We start from the raw sequence: 15,794 nt of genomic DNA on the forward strand, positions 1-15,794 counted from the left end.
GCAAATGAATCAATGAAAGACTAGAGCATTCTGGTCAGAATTATTACAAACAATAAAACATTTTTGACTTCCCTCCCTCTCATCACTGTCACACGTATTCATTATGCAGAATTGTGCTACTTCCAGAAAATTTATAAGATATTGAAAAGAAATCAAATCTTCTGATCCAGCTTTGAAATGGACACCAACTCCATGCCGTCTGTGATGCTCCTTTCATTGAAAAAGAGACACGGTCATTAAATTTTGGAAAGAGTACCAGGGCCGTCGCTATTTCAAATAACTGGCGGGGGGGGGGGAGGACGCTTTTGGCAGCCCCTTAATTTTTTCAAATGAATGTTCGAATGTGCAGAGAGAGAGAGAAGATTTGGCACCTGGTTTAGCAGGGATAGTCATATTACTAGACTTTAGTACTAGTAATATAAATAATCATAAGGATAATATTTAATCAGAATTAGGGGGTGTTGAAGGGCTACCTTCTTGCATTATTTCGCAATTTGAAGACTTAAAAACGCAGTTTGAAACTATATTTCAAGTTTGGGAGGAAGGGGAGAGGAGTTCCAGGATAGCCTCTCCCGATAATTTTTCCAAATTTAAGTTAACAACACAATCGTACGTTATGTTTAATTATGTTCAGAAGAGGGGGTTCAGGGGCTCTCCCTCGGGAATTTTCAAGACTTTTTATTTGAAAAACACAGCTTTAGACGATCTATGGTAATGTTAAGGAAGGTAGAGACTCGGGGTCATCATTCTACAATTTTTTTTTAATGCAAACTTCAAGCACGTAATTGTGAATTATTTCTGATTATGACACGTAAGAGGGGGGGGGGGGTCCGTTGGCTCTCCCCCGGGAAAATTTTGAAAATTGTAGATTGAAAAATGCAGTTTTAGACGATCTATGGTGATATTAAGGGGAGGAGAGATGCGACCCCCCCCCCATCGAAATTTTTTGAAATTTTGAAGTCTTAAAAACGCGATTGTAGACTTTTTTGTTAAAATTTAGTGCACCGCCAGTTTCTTGAAATCAGAGCTTCGAAAACGTAATTTAAGCCAATCTTCGATGAAAGGAGGGGGGAAGAGTTTTGAAAGGGCTCGCGACCAGAAATGTTTTGTAATTGAAGCAGTAAAAGCGAGATTTAAGACATTTTTCGATGATGTTGGCGAGAGAGAGAGAGAGAGAGAGAGGCATTCTCTCGAAAAACATCTCGATCCGTAGATACCGCAGCTTTAGAAGATTTTTGTTAATGTTAATGGGTGGAGAGATTCGGGGTCCTCCCTTGGCAAATTTTCAAAATTGAAATTCAATTAAAGCAATCGTGGACGATTTATTAATACTGTTAGGAGGGTAGAGGGTTTTGGTGATCTCTCCCCCGAAAAATTTTCTAAATTGTAGCCTTAACAATGAAATTTTTGAGGATGTTCGGTAATATTTGGAAGACGACAGTTTCGGGACAACTCAGGAAGCTTTTTTTAAATTAAAGTCCAAAAGACGAAATTTATTCGACTTTGAATGAGGATGAATGACTAATTGAGAGGTCGTTTCTCGGAGGTTACGTTGGGAGCACTCATGGTTTTTCGAAATTGCGCTCCTACTCAGGTGTAGGCCATCTTTAATGACGTTAGGCTAAAGGATGGGGTATGAGAACATTTCTTCGGGATTTTTTCAAAACCTAAATTTTAAAAACTCACTTCCAGGCAGCTTTAGGGACGTAAAAAGAAGGGTCTGAAGTTCCCCACTCTTCCTTTCAGTTCGGCTACGTCCCTCCTATCTTCATTGTCAATTTTAATTACTCATAAACATATTGTGGTAATATTTTCTTCCAATTTTCCTTCGCCAAACACGATTATTAGCTTGGATTTTCCATAATAAAACTTTCAATTTCCCCCCTAATGTTTTTGCTTTCTTGCAATACAAACGTTTGCGGCCTTGGAAAAAGGATTTTTAACATTTTGAAAAGATGTTGTAAGTTTCTGCGATACCTTAGGTCTCTATTCCACTTCATTTTATTTTAAATATGCCACCTGCATCTCTTGATTAAGCTATGATTTACTTACGATTTTGACATTCAAAAATTTAGAACTTTTGGTGTGAGTATTCATTACAATACATTGAATCTCTCTTTGCATTTGACTGTTATTTTTTTCTTCTCTCTATTTCAAATTTAGTTCGGCGACCCATACATTTTTCTCCACTTAGCAATGATTTCCAGGATAATATTTTTCATCAAAAAAAAAAAAAAACATATAGGAATGTTTCGGCGAATCTTATCCTATGAGCTGTTCTAATGAAGTTGTCCTATTTATTTATGTTTTTTTTTTTTTTTTTTTTTTTTTTTTTTACTGAAGAACCATGAACCATAGTTTTGTATAACCAGGGCCGCAGAGAGACAAGGCGTGCACCATGTTAGTTTTGTCGCCTTTCCTCCTTCCATTATGCTAATTTTACTCTATGCACAATACTTTAATTTGAGCCGAGCCCATAGTTTCCGACTAGGCAGACATACCCATTCTGCGGTCTAGTGAAGAGTGTACTGTACTGAATACTTTCTTTTGGTTAATAAAAATGTTTGAAGCGTACATTTCCGCGACTCTTAATAAAAGAGAATCATAGGTGTTCCCAAATTGTATTTTAAGATTACATTTTCTATTCAAATTTTACAGAAAAAAATACTTTTTGTCTCTATTATTTCAATTGTTCATTTATAATTACTATTTTAATTTTTTAAAACAACAAAGAATTTCACTTTCTCTTCGTTCGTTTTCAACGCTAAAATGAATTGGCTGCCCCACTTCTGAAAAACTAAGGGGTGTAGCACCCCCCCTTTTTGGCGACGGCCCTGAAGAGTACGTGAAAAAAGTATTATTAATGTATTTATTTCTTGTTGAATAAGTTTAAATATTTTTTCTTTCCAAAATTCAAAAATTTCATGTCCTAAAGAAAAAAAAAGTTCTGGAAAAAAAATCCCCCCCAAAAATTTTGATGGCGCAACTTGCGCCATAATCCCCCCCTGTGGGCACCCCTGTCTTGTATGGTCCCTTAAAACTTTGAACTGGAATATCTCCTTGAGTTTGGGTCGCCTAAATGTCAAGTTTTTTGTATAACTAATAGTTTTCAATGGAGATTATTTCTCTAAAGAATGGTTAAGGGACCTGGGGCCCGTATAAAAAGTTAAATTTTGTATTTTTTGACTCAATTTTATTTTCGCTTCAAACTTTCAATATTTTAACTCTGCATATGATTTTGATCATTTTTGCAATTGGAAGCATACATCTAGGACTAACGGATGCGAAAATAATGGTCTTGCAGGTTAAAATGGAACACCCTGTATATGTGTGCATATGTGTATTCCTCAAAAACAATGACGTAAGAAAGAGACATTCAGACAGTTCAAAGCAAAGTAACCAACTTACTTGGGACTGAACAGTGATTAAAAAGAGAAAGAAATCAACTGTGATGAACTTTTTCACGAACAAGTTTTTTACGAGCACTCGGGTATAACGAGCAAATATCGCGGTCCCTTTGCTCTCGTTATAAGCGAGTTCGACTCTATTACCATTCGTTCATGATAATGACGGAATAGATCATGAATGACCTATATAAATATTATATCCACAGCTCAGGTTCGAACTGCTTCTGTCTTCTTTTCAATCGTTTGCTTTGCTTGTTCTCTTTCTTAGGTTTATTTATCCTTACGTTCTAGAGGATCGAGAAAAAAAAAAATTCTTAACACTATCTCATTACGAATAAACGACAGAATTTTCAGTCTCTGAAGAATCATTTAATTGAACGAAATCAAAAAACCTTTGATTAAAATTGATTTTGACAAAATATTAAAAAAAGAAAATATCGTGTAATGAATAATCAATCGGTTTGTTTATTAGCAGTTTAACCTTGACTCAGTAACGGAAACCGGAATGTTATCATCACTTAATAAAACTTTCGCTTTCTTTTCATAAGAATGACGGTGTTTATCACATTATTGTATACAATTAAGCAAACAAGACACTTGATTTCAAATCAAGATACTTGAAGCATTATAAAAATATTTTTTAAAAACTTTTTTTTTATGCTGTCTTAGCATACAATTTAAGACAACTTCTGACTAGGAACAGTGGATGATAATGACATTTTCGATATACCATTAATCCTACACATGTATACGTATTGTTTAACACTGTTAAATGCCTGTTATTTTGTTCTTTAGATGGTGAAAATAAAAAGAAAATGGAAAACGGTTTCTATGGTTGCTATGAGACTGGGACAAGAAATTTCACCTTTCTAGGGAATTGTCTGCCCCCCTTCTCTCTCTCTGTATGTATGTATTATATATATATATATACAAACGCTCACATACCGAATATTTTGCAAAGTATTCTCTTATTTATAGTTAGAGAAATCTAATACTAAGTGCAAATACATCATAAAATGTTTATTTTTTTACTGTTGCTTCAGTTAGTTGGTGTTTAATCCTGAGTTTTATGCTTATTTAATCCTTCACTAAAGGTATAGATTTATAAATTTTTCAATTCACTGCAAAAAACAAGAAGACCCTCCTACAGCCAATCGGATTGATGGAACATCCAACCATTTTCAATTTGGGTTTTATTAACTCGTATCAGGGATGCTCATTGCCTTCTAGAGCGATTGCGCACCGCCCTGAAAATGTACGGAACATGAACGATACCCTCAAAATAAGATTAGAACCTCTTGAAACAATCCCCTTAAAAATTTTAATGCAGCAGTCTGCGCAGCAGTCCCCTCTCGTGGGTAGGGCTCTACACTAATACAGTATGTTCAAATACTTAATGAATAAAATGTAAAAGATTAAAGTGTTTAAAATTATTCTGTAAAGTAAATGTTTAAAATTAAACGAAAAACATTTTTCAAATTACCGAATTTTTGAAATTAATTAATTAAATTAGTTAAATACGTTTACACTTTACTGAAAATCTTATTTCTGGCTGATTCGGGAGACTTTTTATTGACTTCTGCAACATTCCCGAAAATTCTTAAGACCATATGCTTAAGCATGATCCCCCCCCCCTCCGTTAGACTGCATTCGCCCCTGGCAAAAACCAAGGTGTTTAGGGAAGTTGATCCCTCCCTCTCACTACTCCCCTGCCTATTTGAAATATTTACACTGAATGCTCAATCCATTTGCACAGGTGTTACATTTTTACTTGTACATTTGCACTTAATTTCTGGAACTATAAACTTTAGGTTCTATACATTTCGTAATAATTAACCATTATCTATGACAGTGGCGCAGCGAAAAGGGGTAGATAAAAACTTGCCCCCCCCCCTGAGGTTTTGGTTTTAACATTATTTCTAATCCTAATACAAAAGTTAATTCACAGTAAAGACTGTTTTCATCAAAAAATAAAAATAAAAAATCAGAAGATCTGGCTGCGCTAGTAGCCACCATGTGATATCATAATAAAAATTTTAAATTTCTAAAACACTTGATTGTACTTATAAAGTAATGATTTTTGCTTGTTACGGGTGTGATTGTATAGGCACGTCCGTAACATACACTAATCATTTTCTCACATACAATTTTTTTTAGAATGTTGATACTTTATATAATGATACATAATTGTTCCTTGTATTCAAATGCGTATAAATTAAATCCCAAAGTAGCCCCGGAATTAAATGCGAAAAGGTCACATCCGACCAAATGGATTAAGTAAGAACAAATAATTATATAAAATAAATGTCTTCACATCTGGTAAGTAGTGCAGATGCAGTTGGAAACACTTATTTCATAGAGAGACGAAGCGAAAAATCTACTTAAGTTGTCATGTCAGGTTTAGTTCAGCTGTTGTTTGACATAAAAGCAATCGAAATGAATACTATAGAAATTTACTCCTCTTTCTACATTTTCTTGTCGATAAACTCTTTTCTGAGGAAAACATATTACTTTGAAAGAGCGAAAAATTTGAAGTGTAAGTATTTGTTAGGATTACATTCACTGATTTATATCAGAAACATAAAATCTGACAAATTAAAGAAATATATATATAAGGCGGAATAAAATACATTAAAAAGGTAAAAAATTAATCAAAATATAGGTGTTGATTTCATTCATAGCTTTTTTTATTCGAATTTTAACAGAATTTATGAAAAATCCCAAGGATATTAAACCAATAGCAGAATTAAATAAATGTTTACACATTAATGAATAGATCATTTTGTTGCGAAAAGTGACATAACTTGCAGAATTATCATTATTTTTCAGTAAGCATTTTTTTTTTTTTTTGTAAACAAGATTATCTTTCAAAATTTAATTTCAAGCAATGTATATAATCCTGTTGTTTTCAATCATTTCAATATCAACCTCAAATTGTATTTGTATGAGATCAGTATCTTTCGAGCAAAAATCAAACTAAGTTTGGTACAGTAGCGCCTAAGAATTTTAATAACGAATAATACCTTGAAGTCCCGTCCACGCCTTGAAATTGCGCATTATTGCATCAAAACTGGAAAAAGTTATATGAAATTCCTCAAAAATCAAAATGTAATTGCAAAATCACATAAAAGTAGGCTTTTTGTGTAGATTACACACCGTACACGATCACTTTAATACTAGTTTTAAATTCCCACTTATGCCTTTTGAGTTGACCAATATCGCGTCAAAATTAAGTAACACGGTTGCACCACAAATCGTAGCGTTTTCATCTAGCTAAATTTTACGCATCGTTTCACCTCTTGAGTACATTGCATTGGAAGTTTTGGAAATTCGACAATTCAGTAGATTCGACATCAAGCTCCATTTTTTTTCAAAGCTTTATAATTCCTTTTGTAAGTGGAGGCTCAGATTTCTCCTCCTTCCGCCAATCAATGAACTTATGGTAGTTTCTAAACTTAGAAACTGAAATTTGGAATGGTAAATTTTTGTAGTCGAGTCGAATTCCTTGACCTCGCATCATAATCCGACGCAAACCAAGTTCTCTGATGACGTTTACATCACCTATACTGTCGCGGGAAGGTAAAGGGCAGTATTTACAATTTTTCTTTCTTTTAAAAAAATCATTTATTGTACTTTAGCTATATTATACAAGCTTGATTATTTGGTTAGATTTCCGCTGAAAATAGAGCATGTAAAAATGTCAAATTCCAACATTTCCCTATTGTTACATAGAATCCCCCCCCCCACCCCCAGTTCTTTCAAATATCTCAAAAACTTATTTCTGCAGTTTCGGCACTTTTCCTAATCATCGTTATTATATTTCCTGGAGACCTAAAAAACTATTGTGTAGAGTCTCAATATTGATCACAATTCGGTAGAAAGATATAGCTTGACCACGAAGAGAAGACGGGTGACCTTGAAGCGAAACCTCATTTTGTATCATTTGTAACAGGTGGAATCAACCAGAAAGCACCTAAAAGTGAGAGTCGTTCTTACTGATCCTATCTATCACAAAATAATAACAATCAACCTATTACAAACGACACAAATGATGTGTTTGCTTCAAGGTCAGCCGCATTCTCTTCGCGGTCAAGCTTTATCTGGTAAGTTGAGGTACGACCTTGACACTGTTTATTTCTGTTTGACGAGTTCAATGAAAAAGAGACGTGTTATTGGCGTGGATTAGTTAGAATAATTTGCAAAACTGCTAGTAAAGTAACTGAACTCAGCCTTTTCCCTATTCTCTTTATCCCCCTCCCTTCCCTATTACCCTTAGAAGAGGTAAACATTGTCAGAGTCACACTATGACAATATTCTTTTTATATTGTTTCACACAGGTGTATCGAACCATCCTAGCAGAAGTGGTGAATTTTAGGAGTACATATTATCGATGTACTACTAAATATATTCTACTAGTTTTTAGAAATTCTCTGAGGAACTAGAAAATCCGTCAATGAGCTGCCCCTAATTTTATTTTATAATTCCGTGCAAAGTTTTAAAAATGATATGAGCAGTGTTTTTTTTTTCTTTTTTTTTTTTACATGTGTCGGCACATATGAAGAAAATATTCCATGTAATAAGTTTTCTGAAGCTCATACATTACCTGTAAGGAATTAAAAGAATTAGTACTTTATGCTTATATAAATGGGACAAAAGAGCGTGATGTGTGTCCATGTGAAATGTGTTTGAATTAAAAGCCATTTTAATAGCAATATATAATTTTTTAACTTATTTTCATTTCACATTAACTAAACAGCCCAGGAAGGTAAAGCACACTATCTGCAGAAATAAGTTTGAGAAATTTGAAGAACCACGTTTCGGATTCCATATTAACAATAGTGAAATGTTGCAATTTGACGGGTTATTTCGTGCTTTATTTTCAGCGGAAACCAAATAAGCATGCTTCTGCAATAAAACCAAAGCACAATAGATTGAAAAAAAAGGAAAATAAAAATGAAAAACTTGCAGATACTGTGCTTTATCTTCCCACCGCAACAGAACTGGCCCAGACTACCATGTTGAAATTTTTAGGGGGGGAGGGATTCATTGTGTAGGGTCTTTAATCTCATTTGGGGCGGATGCTCTGTGACATTCGAGGGCGGATTGTATTACAGGCGACCGTAAAAACGAGTACTTTTATATGCATTATACTGCTTAACCATAACTGATACCAGAGCCGTGTCCAAGGGGAGGGTTTTAGGGGTTAAACCCCTCCCATAAGGAAAAACAAAACAATGAATCATGAAATAATTTTTCAAAATGTATTTTAGTTTTAATCAATTTTAGAGTTAATACTCTGATACAGTGCTCAACCTCTTTAATATTTACTCATCTTTAACAATAAACATTTTCCTGAATTGTAGGATTCCCAAGCACCTTCATTGCTAAATATTTGAAAAAATAACGATGAAGGAATGGCTGAAAAGTCCGGCAATGCTGAGCATGCAGGGGAAACTTATTTAAAGAGAGTATCAGACAATGATGTAGCCAAAAGAAGAGAAAAAAAAAAAAAAAGAGGGGCAGGGGAAATGGTTACTTTGCTTACTATTAGGTTTTTTTATGGTCAAAAAGGGAAAGCTTATTGGGTTTCGGAGAAGGATATATCCTCAAATATTTCCCTTTGGATACGCCTTTAGTTTTTGCTGGATGAATTTGTCGTTTCACATATCAGAAGAATGCTTCTATGCGAAACAGCAGTTGTTTGGTATCAAATTTATATTTTCATTAAATTTCTGTTAATATTATTTAAGGAAAAAGAAAAGAAAGTAACTAGGATTTGGTGGCATAAAAGACTATGCCACCAAACTATGTGTGCTGTTTTTTCCACTTTCGCAGGTTGTTAAACTGTAAAAAAAAAAAAAAAAAGATTTTATTAAAAAACACAAAAGGTAAAAAAAAAGGGGGGGGGGTTCTGGTTATCAAACTAAAATGGTTTATTCAACATCCTTAATTACTTTCCTTTGAAGATCTAAGTTTTAAGCAAAACAAGTTTGAACCCCTCCCTTTTTGAAATCCTAGACACGGGCCTGACTGATACGTATTTCTTTTTACTGCTGATGTTGGTGATGCAACATTTTCAAATCGTAATGAACTATCACTTTGAGTGGTTTAGCAGTAAAGATCGAAATAATTAAATTGCAACGCACTTTTATGATTTTGACACTTTTTAATTATCTATACTAATATTATAAAGAGAGCGGATTTCTGTGTGTTTATATGTTCGAGGTACTCTCCGGAACCACTTCAACTATTTGAACGAATTCTTTTACTACATAAAAGGAGCATTGTTACTGAGTGACATAGGCTATAATTTATGCATATATGCATTCATACTATTTTTTTAAATCAATAGTTTGTCTTCGCTACCAGTTTTTGTTTCCAACTGTTTTGTTCTTATTATACGTAAAAACCAACTCCGATTAATCCGCACCTGTAATGGCAGAATGGTTGACGGTTCTCTTCAAACCGAATGCTGAGGTTTGAGAAGACATGAAAGAATTAAATATCGCGACGCCTGTTATGAGAACCAAAAAACCTTTACATATATTTGAGGCTGCAGACGATAAGGTATATAGCAAACTTTTAGCTTTGAACGTTGCAAACCAATTAGAGTCCCAGAATGTTAATGCCTCAAAATTCATCCAAACGAATTATAACTGGGTTTCGCTTCGAGCAAATTAGTTTTTGAATTCAAGTAGTGCAGGCAGACGATATTAATCCGTACTTATAAAGGTTGTAATTTCGCACGCGTTTCAGGCTATCCTTTAAGGTTTTTTATTCCTACAAAAATCGAAATAAAAAACATCTGCTAATGAGTTCACTTAAGTACATGTAGTTTAGCAAATTCCTTAAAGAGTAAGTGCCCATAATTACCCTACTTTCAAAGTCAAGTGATGAAGAACAAAAAACATCCAATAGGAAATGAATTGACGAAGAGGAAAATTAAATAAAATTATTTGGAGAAATATTCATCATGATCGTATTTAGGCATTTAAAACGATATTATTAAAGAATATTGCTCACAAATATAATATCCGAAGAAATTCCAAAAGAAAAAAAAAGTAGCGGCATGTGAAGAAAGCAAGTTTTCTGAAGAAAACCAGTACAAGAGGTTGAAAGGCATCCCGGGATTGAGACTCTCAGTCGAATTACAATATTTCTCCTATTAGGCAATCGGAATTTTGTCAAGTAAGAATTCATTTGGATCATTTTCTTGGTCCAACAAATTTTCAAACTTTTTTGACACTTAAAGCTCCTGCCAGCCTATCAAGCAGCAAGTATAGAACTCGGTCTTATCGAGGATGACAAACCTCGGAAACTAACCTTATTTGATACATGTAACTTTCGTACTTCGCTCCTAAACTCAGAGAATTGTTTATAACTATGTCAACTTTTGAATCCTATTGCTGTATGGCAAACATTTCATAAATATCTCTGTGACGACATATTGCAAGGAGAACGTCAGCAGAAATACTATGATTGTCGTTCAATGTGAAATGACACACTGAAAAAAAAAATTCCGAAGCGTTATTGATTTTTTTCCTTGGAACGTTTCGGGATTTCACAGGATTTTATACTCTTTCTGAGAAAAATCAAGTGACTTTAACAAAAAGCTTCCTGAATTTTTACAAGTTGTACCAATGCATACTTCACAATGTTGTGAAAATATTTTGAGCTACCAGTATAAAGGTTAATTGAACGTATTTAATAAGTGTATCGGAATCAGTACGACTACAGTCAGTCCAGAATAATTGAGATCATTATAAGATTCATGGTACTCGCTTTCAATTTTGTCATTGCTTTAGCCATGATTGTAAAAAAGGTTTGGAGCTTTTCTGGCGCAACTTTAATTTGCATAATCTATGTGCAATGGAATTGGACCCCGATTAAAATAACTACGGATTAATATGATTGAGATTACTGTTCTTACATCACCAACAGCATATCACTTTGCTCATTTTCCTTGCATCCCTGCATAATTAATTTTCCAATTTAAGTGATCTTAATTTCCAATGAAAATTCCTTATGCCATCACCATCATGAAATCTGAAGCTAAACGTATAACTATTCGATACGTGGTACAACGTTACATACGGGAAGATTGTATTGTTTACTGGGTATTATATATTGGTATCTCTTGATCAGGAAATGAGGTAAATGAGTTTGTTTCAAAACTCATAAAATAAAAATGTTGCTTATTATTAAATTTTAAACTGAAAAGTACCTGCGTAACATTTATTTAAGATAGTTTTCTTTTTTAACCCGAACAATGTCGGGGCGGGCCGCTAGTGCATGATAAAATAACTCATACCAATGTAACGCTACAATATCGGCTTCTTACTAAAAGCCAAAAGAATACGAAATTTGGATTAGAAAGCAATAAAAAATGAAGCTATTAACGAACAAATTACATTTGTAGAAGTAGAATATTAAATCAAAATAAGTAATTTACAATAATGATAACGTTATATCCAAGCAAAGTAAGAATAGACCATAGTTATGCATGGGATAATGTATTAAGAAAAGCATACAGAAATGAAGTGAAAGAAATGGGCGATTCATTGCAGGAGCTTTTTAAAAATTGATTCAAGTAAAATGCTGCACTTTGCAACTTTTTTTCATGAAGATTTGAATAGGTTGCTTAAATCATTTCGAAAGCAAAAACAATTTAATTTCACTTATTCTTAATGAAGCGATATTGAGAAACAACTCTTTGCACATCTGTTTGTGCATCTAAAAACGTATCGCAGCATAAACAATAATCAAAGATTAGATTCGGAAACTGATGGCTTAAATATTCAATGCTTTAAATTAAAAAAAAAAATCTACTAGTTTTTTTATTTAAAATATTCAATTGGCGAAGTAAATTCACAAGATTTAGAAAATAACATACGTGGACATAAGCTCTTAAAAAGCACCCTTAAAAACGTAGCATGTTATCTTTTGAAAATTTGTTATAAGATATTATATTTAATGTGTGAACATAATTGACAAAAACTTAATCTTTCGATAGCTGAACCAAAATGTGCTAGTACCACAAAAATTAAAAATAACTTTAAATAGAAGTGAAAAGGTACTTCAAAATTGTTTCTCATGTCAATATTTAGGGTCGGTTGGGGGAAGTGGGTCCCCCCCCCCTTAAACCGAAATATGGATATGGCTTCCATACATTTTTATACTGATAATGTCATATTTTATCACAGTGATTGGTTTTGCATGTATTTGGGTTTCGTGCAGTTAATTTTCTAGGTCATATAGAGCTTAGACAAAAAAAAAAAAAAATTTTGAAAAATATTTTTTTGTGAGTTTAAACATTATGTTTAATAACATTAATAAAAAAAAACACAAAACTTACCCTATCACTCCAATCAGTTGTCGCTTCGGCGGAATTCCAAACATGTATATCACAACAAAACAAATCAAGACTATATACACAATAATTAGATTTCTGTGTGCTATTTGACTCGGCAAGAAACCCATATTTGCGTAACCATCTTGGGCAGTAGTTTCCGACTTCAAATTTCGTGCATCCAAGCAGCTAGCTTCTCTTTCTATCTGTCGTCTGCTTATTTCACCCAGTTGCGCTCTCCACTAGAGGGCGTGGGATCATTTAGGGAGGAGATAGAATTTCAGACCGTTTTTTTTTCTCTACGAAAGTAAGAAACAGATTTATTGCTACGTTATAGATATGTGGATTCCCGCTTCCTCTATTAATTTTGATGACAAAAAGTAATACAATTAATAAGGGTAAAATTAGAAGATATGCCATCTCTGCGGTCAATCAAAATTTTTGTGATGGAACAATCACACAGAGGTCTTTTTTCTTTGAAAATAGTTCTTTAGTAATGAAAAAAAGAAGAAAAAGTTTGTCGCTTGTTAGAGCTTGTCCCCGAATAAACGCCTCTCTACTGCCTGAAAGTTCAAATTTCTCCCCTCCCCCCTTCCTAGAAGACGCTTTTTTGATCAGCATGGGGTTATGTACTTTGGACATCGCCTTAGTAAGTTTATTGTGAATAGCAGGGGCGTATCTAGTGGGGGATTTGGGGGTACATCCTCCCAAAACTCAGAAATTTTCCATTTTTGACCATAGAAAAGGGCTGATATCACCCATTCCATTCAAATTTAACCATATACTAGTTGCGTAGGAGAAGAGGTGGTACCCGAGTCTGGACCCCTTCCTTGAAGTTCAAAATTAAATTCCGATAATGAAAGTTCAAGTCATTTTCTTCTGTTAAAAATACGTTTTTCAGCACCCAATGAATTTTATGTATGTAAACGAATTATGCTTTTATGTGTGTATTTTATGTATGTCAAGGTCTGTGAAAAATCAAAGTAAATTTATAACTGTTTATTTACATTTTAAAAAATCAGGGATGGCTATTTTTAGTCTGATCACTCCCTTTGAGGAACTTTTTGCTACGCCACTGCCATATCCGCTTCCGAACTTTTTGTCGGGCTCTGACGCAGTTAATGGGGAACTCCAGGGAACGTTTAGCCAGTATTAGCGAAGGAATGGTGGAGGGGGGAGGAATCAGTCTTGCTAGAGTCTGACCGCGAAAAGTTGGCCCTTGGCTCCGTATTGTTTCAGAAATGTCCATTTTCGTGAAGGGGCGAAAAAGAGAGGAAAGTTGGAACGGAATTTGCAGGTGCGTCATTGGTTCTACAGCTTGAATACGTCACCTTGGAATTTTAGAAATTTGCCAAAGAGATCGAACATTTTAATTTTGTGCGGTCAAGGCAGATGTCTCATTGGACAGGTCACATCCTACGTAAGTGAGTGGGCCTTAATTTTACTTCTTTCATTAGCCATTGGTCAGAAATAACAACTCCTACTACAAATAACTTCAATTGAAAATTGACGGGAGTAGGGTTGCAATAAAGAATGCAAAGCTTGTCAATTTTACTTTTTCGCCAAATCAATGCAGTTATTGCTGCAACTTAAACCTTTCAGGTCAAAATAATTACATAACGAAAATATACTATGAGTACATTTTTTTTTTCATGTCGCCAAAATGTTGCTAAACTCCAAAATATGGCAAACGTCCTTTATTTCTTCTCTAGGGTCATTCCATAGTGACTAACGTAACATTCGCAGCTGATTTTCTTACTCTTTTTACCTACACCGGGAGTAAAAATAAATGTTTTTTGCTTTAATATGAAGATTTAAAATATACAAAGTGACTATTTTTCATTTCTACCAAGAATTTGAAGCAAAATAAGCGCTGGCAGGTATTTTTTTGCCAAAAAAGGCATCGTGACTAACGTAACATTTTTGCAACCCTGAGAAACAATGCTTATGTTACGAGGAAAATTTTTCTGAAAGTTACGCAGGCATTTAACATTGGCCTATATATTTGTAAGAGGCAAACAGTCTATTTTTAAAAATATACTACAGATTCATTACACATAAATCTTTTTTGGCCCTTAATGGTGCGTTTACGAAAAACTGTGTGTGACTAACGTAACGTGACTAACGTAACCATCGGATAACAAGCAATGAATGCATATAAAAAACTTTTTGTAATTAATCTTTTGCTCTTATATTACTTTTACACTTTTTAGGAACTTCCTTTGCGTTGCATTGTGGTTCTTTCTTTACTTTTTTTCTACATTAGTGTAAAAAATTAAATGGAAGGATTCAGTTCAATTAACTCAATTTGAATGTGCGAAAAATAAATAAATAAATAAATAAAATCTGCTTTTACAAACTGAATAATATTATTTTGGGCTAATTAAATATTATATATATATATCTCTCTTTTAAAAAAATAACTTTATTCAAGTTGATAGTTTCGCCGAATTCTAATGTTCTGCAGATATACTAATTATCGTCATAAGAAACTCCTAGTACTTTTCAATGGCATATTATTTTTCAAGGTTTACTAATTCATCGAACGAATAGTGTTGTGCATCCTGAATCAAAATGTAACATTGAAAAAAAAATATTCAAACATTTTTGCAGAATGAATTTTATTTCTGGATATCACCGCAAATGTTTGAATTTCTAAATGATCATTCTTGCATTTTCTGAAATATATGGCAGCAGTGCTTATTCTCACTGTATCATGTAACATCTTCAAATGTTTTCCAATGAACTGCCATTACTTCATTTTAATAATAGGTGGAGATGTATTTTCTAAAAATAGACGTTCTTCTTTGTTAAAACTGTCTTTCTATTTTCTTAATTATTTAGCTTGGATTCTTGCGTTGAATGCACGCACATTCAGCAGAGTACTCATTTTGCTTTACTCACCCTTTTTTTTTTAATAATAATTCTTTAAATTGAAAGTATATTTTTAAAGACCTTTAAAAAAATATTTTTTTAAATAGACAGAAGGTCTACAATGTAATATTACTGGTATTTTTCACCCTTTATATGTTTTATCA

General features: G+C 33.6%; 1 protein-coding gene across 1 annotated transcript in view; it reads right to left on the reverse strand.

Moving 5' to 3' along the window:
- Positions 1-12,924, reverse strand: part of LOC129218954 (galactose-3-O-sulfotransferase 4-like) — a 126,653-nt gene extending 113,729 nt beyond the window's left edge. Inside the window, exon 1 of the mRNA XM_054853273.1 lies at positions 12,763-12,924. Within this exon, the coding sequence (XP_054709248.1) occupies positions 12,763-12,887 (125 nt within the window). The 5' untranslated portion in view covers positions 12,888-12,924. The remainder of the gene's footprint in view (positions 1-12,762) is intronic.
- Positions 12,925-15,794: the final 2,870 nt, after the last annotated feature.

This window comes from Uloborus diversus, chromosome 3 (genome assembly GCF_026930045.1).
Source record: "Uloborus diversus isolate 005 chromosome 3, Udiv.v.3.1, whole genome shotgun sequence".
Classification (NCBI taxonomy): domain Eukaryota; kingdom Metazoa; phylum Arthropoda; class Arachnida; order Araneae; family Uloboridae; genus Uloborus; species Uloborus diversus.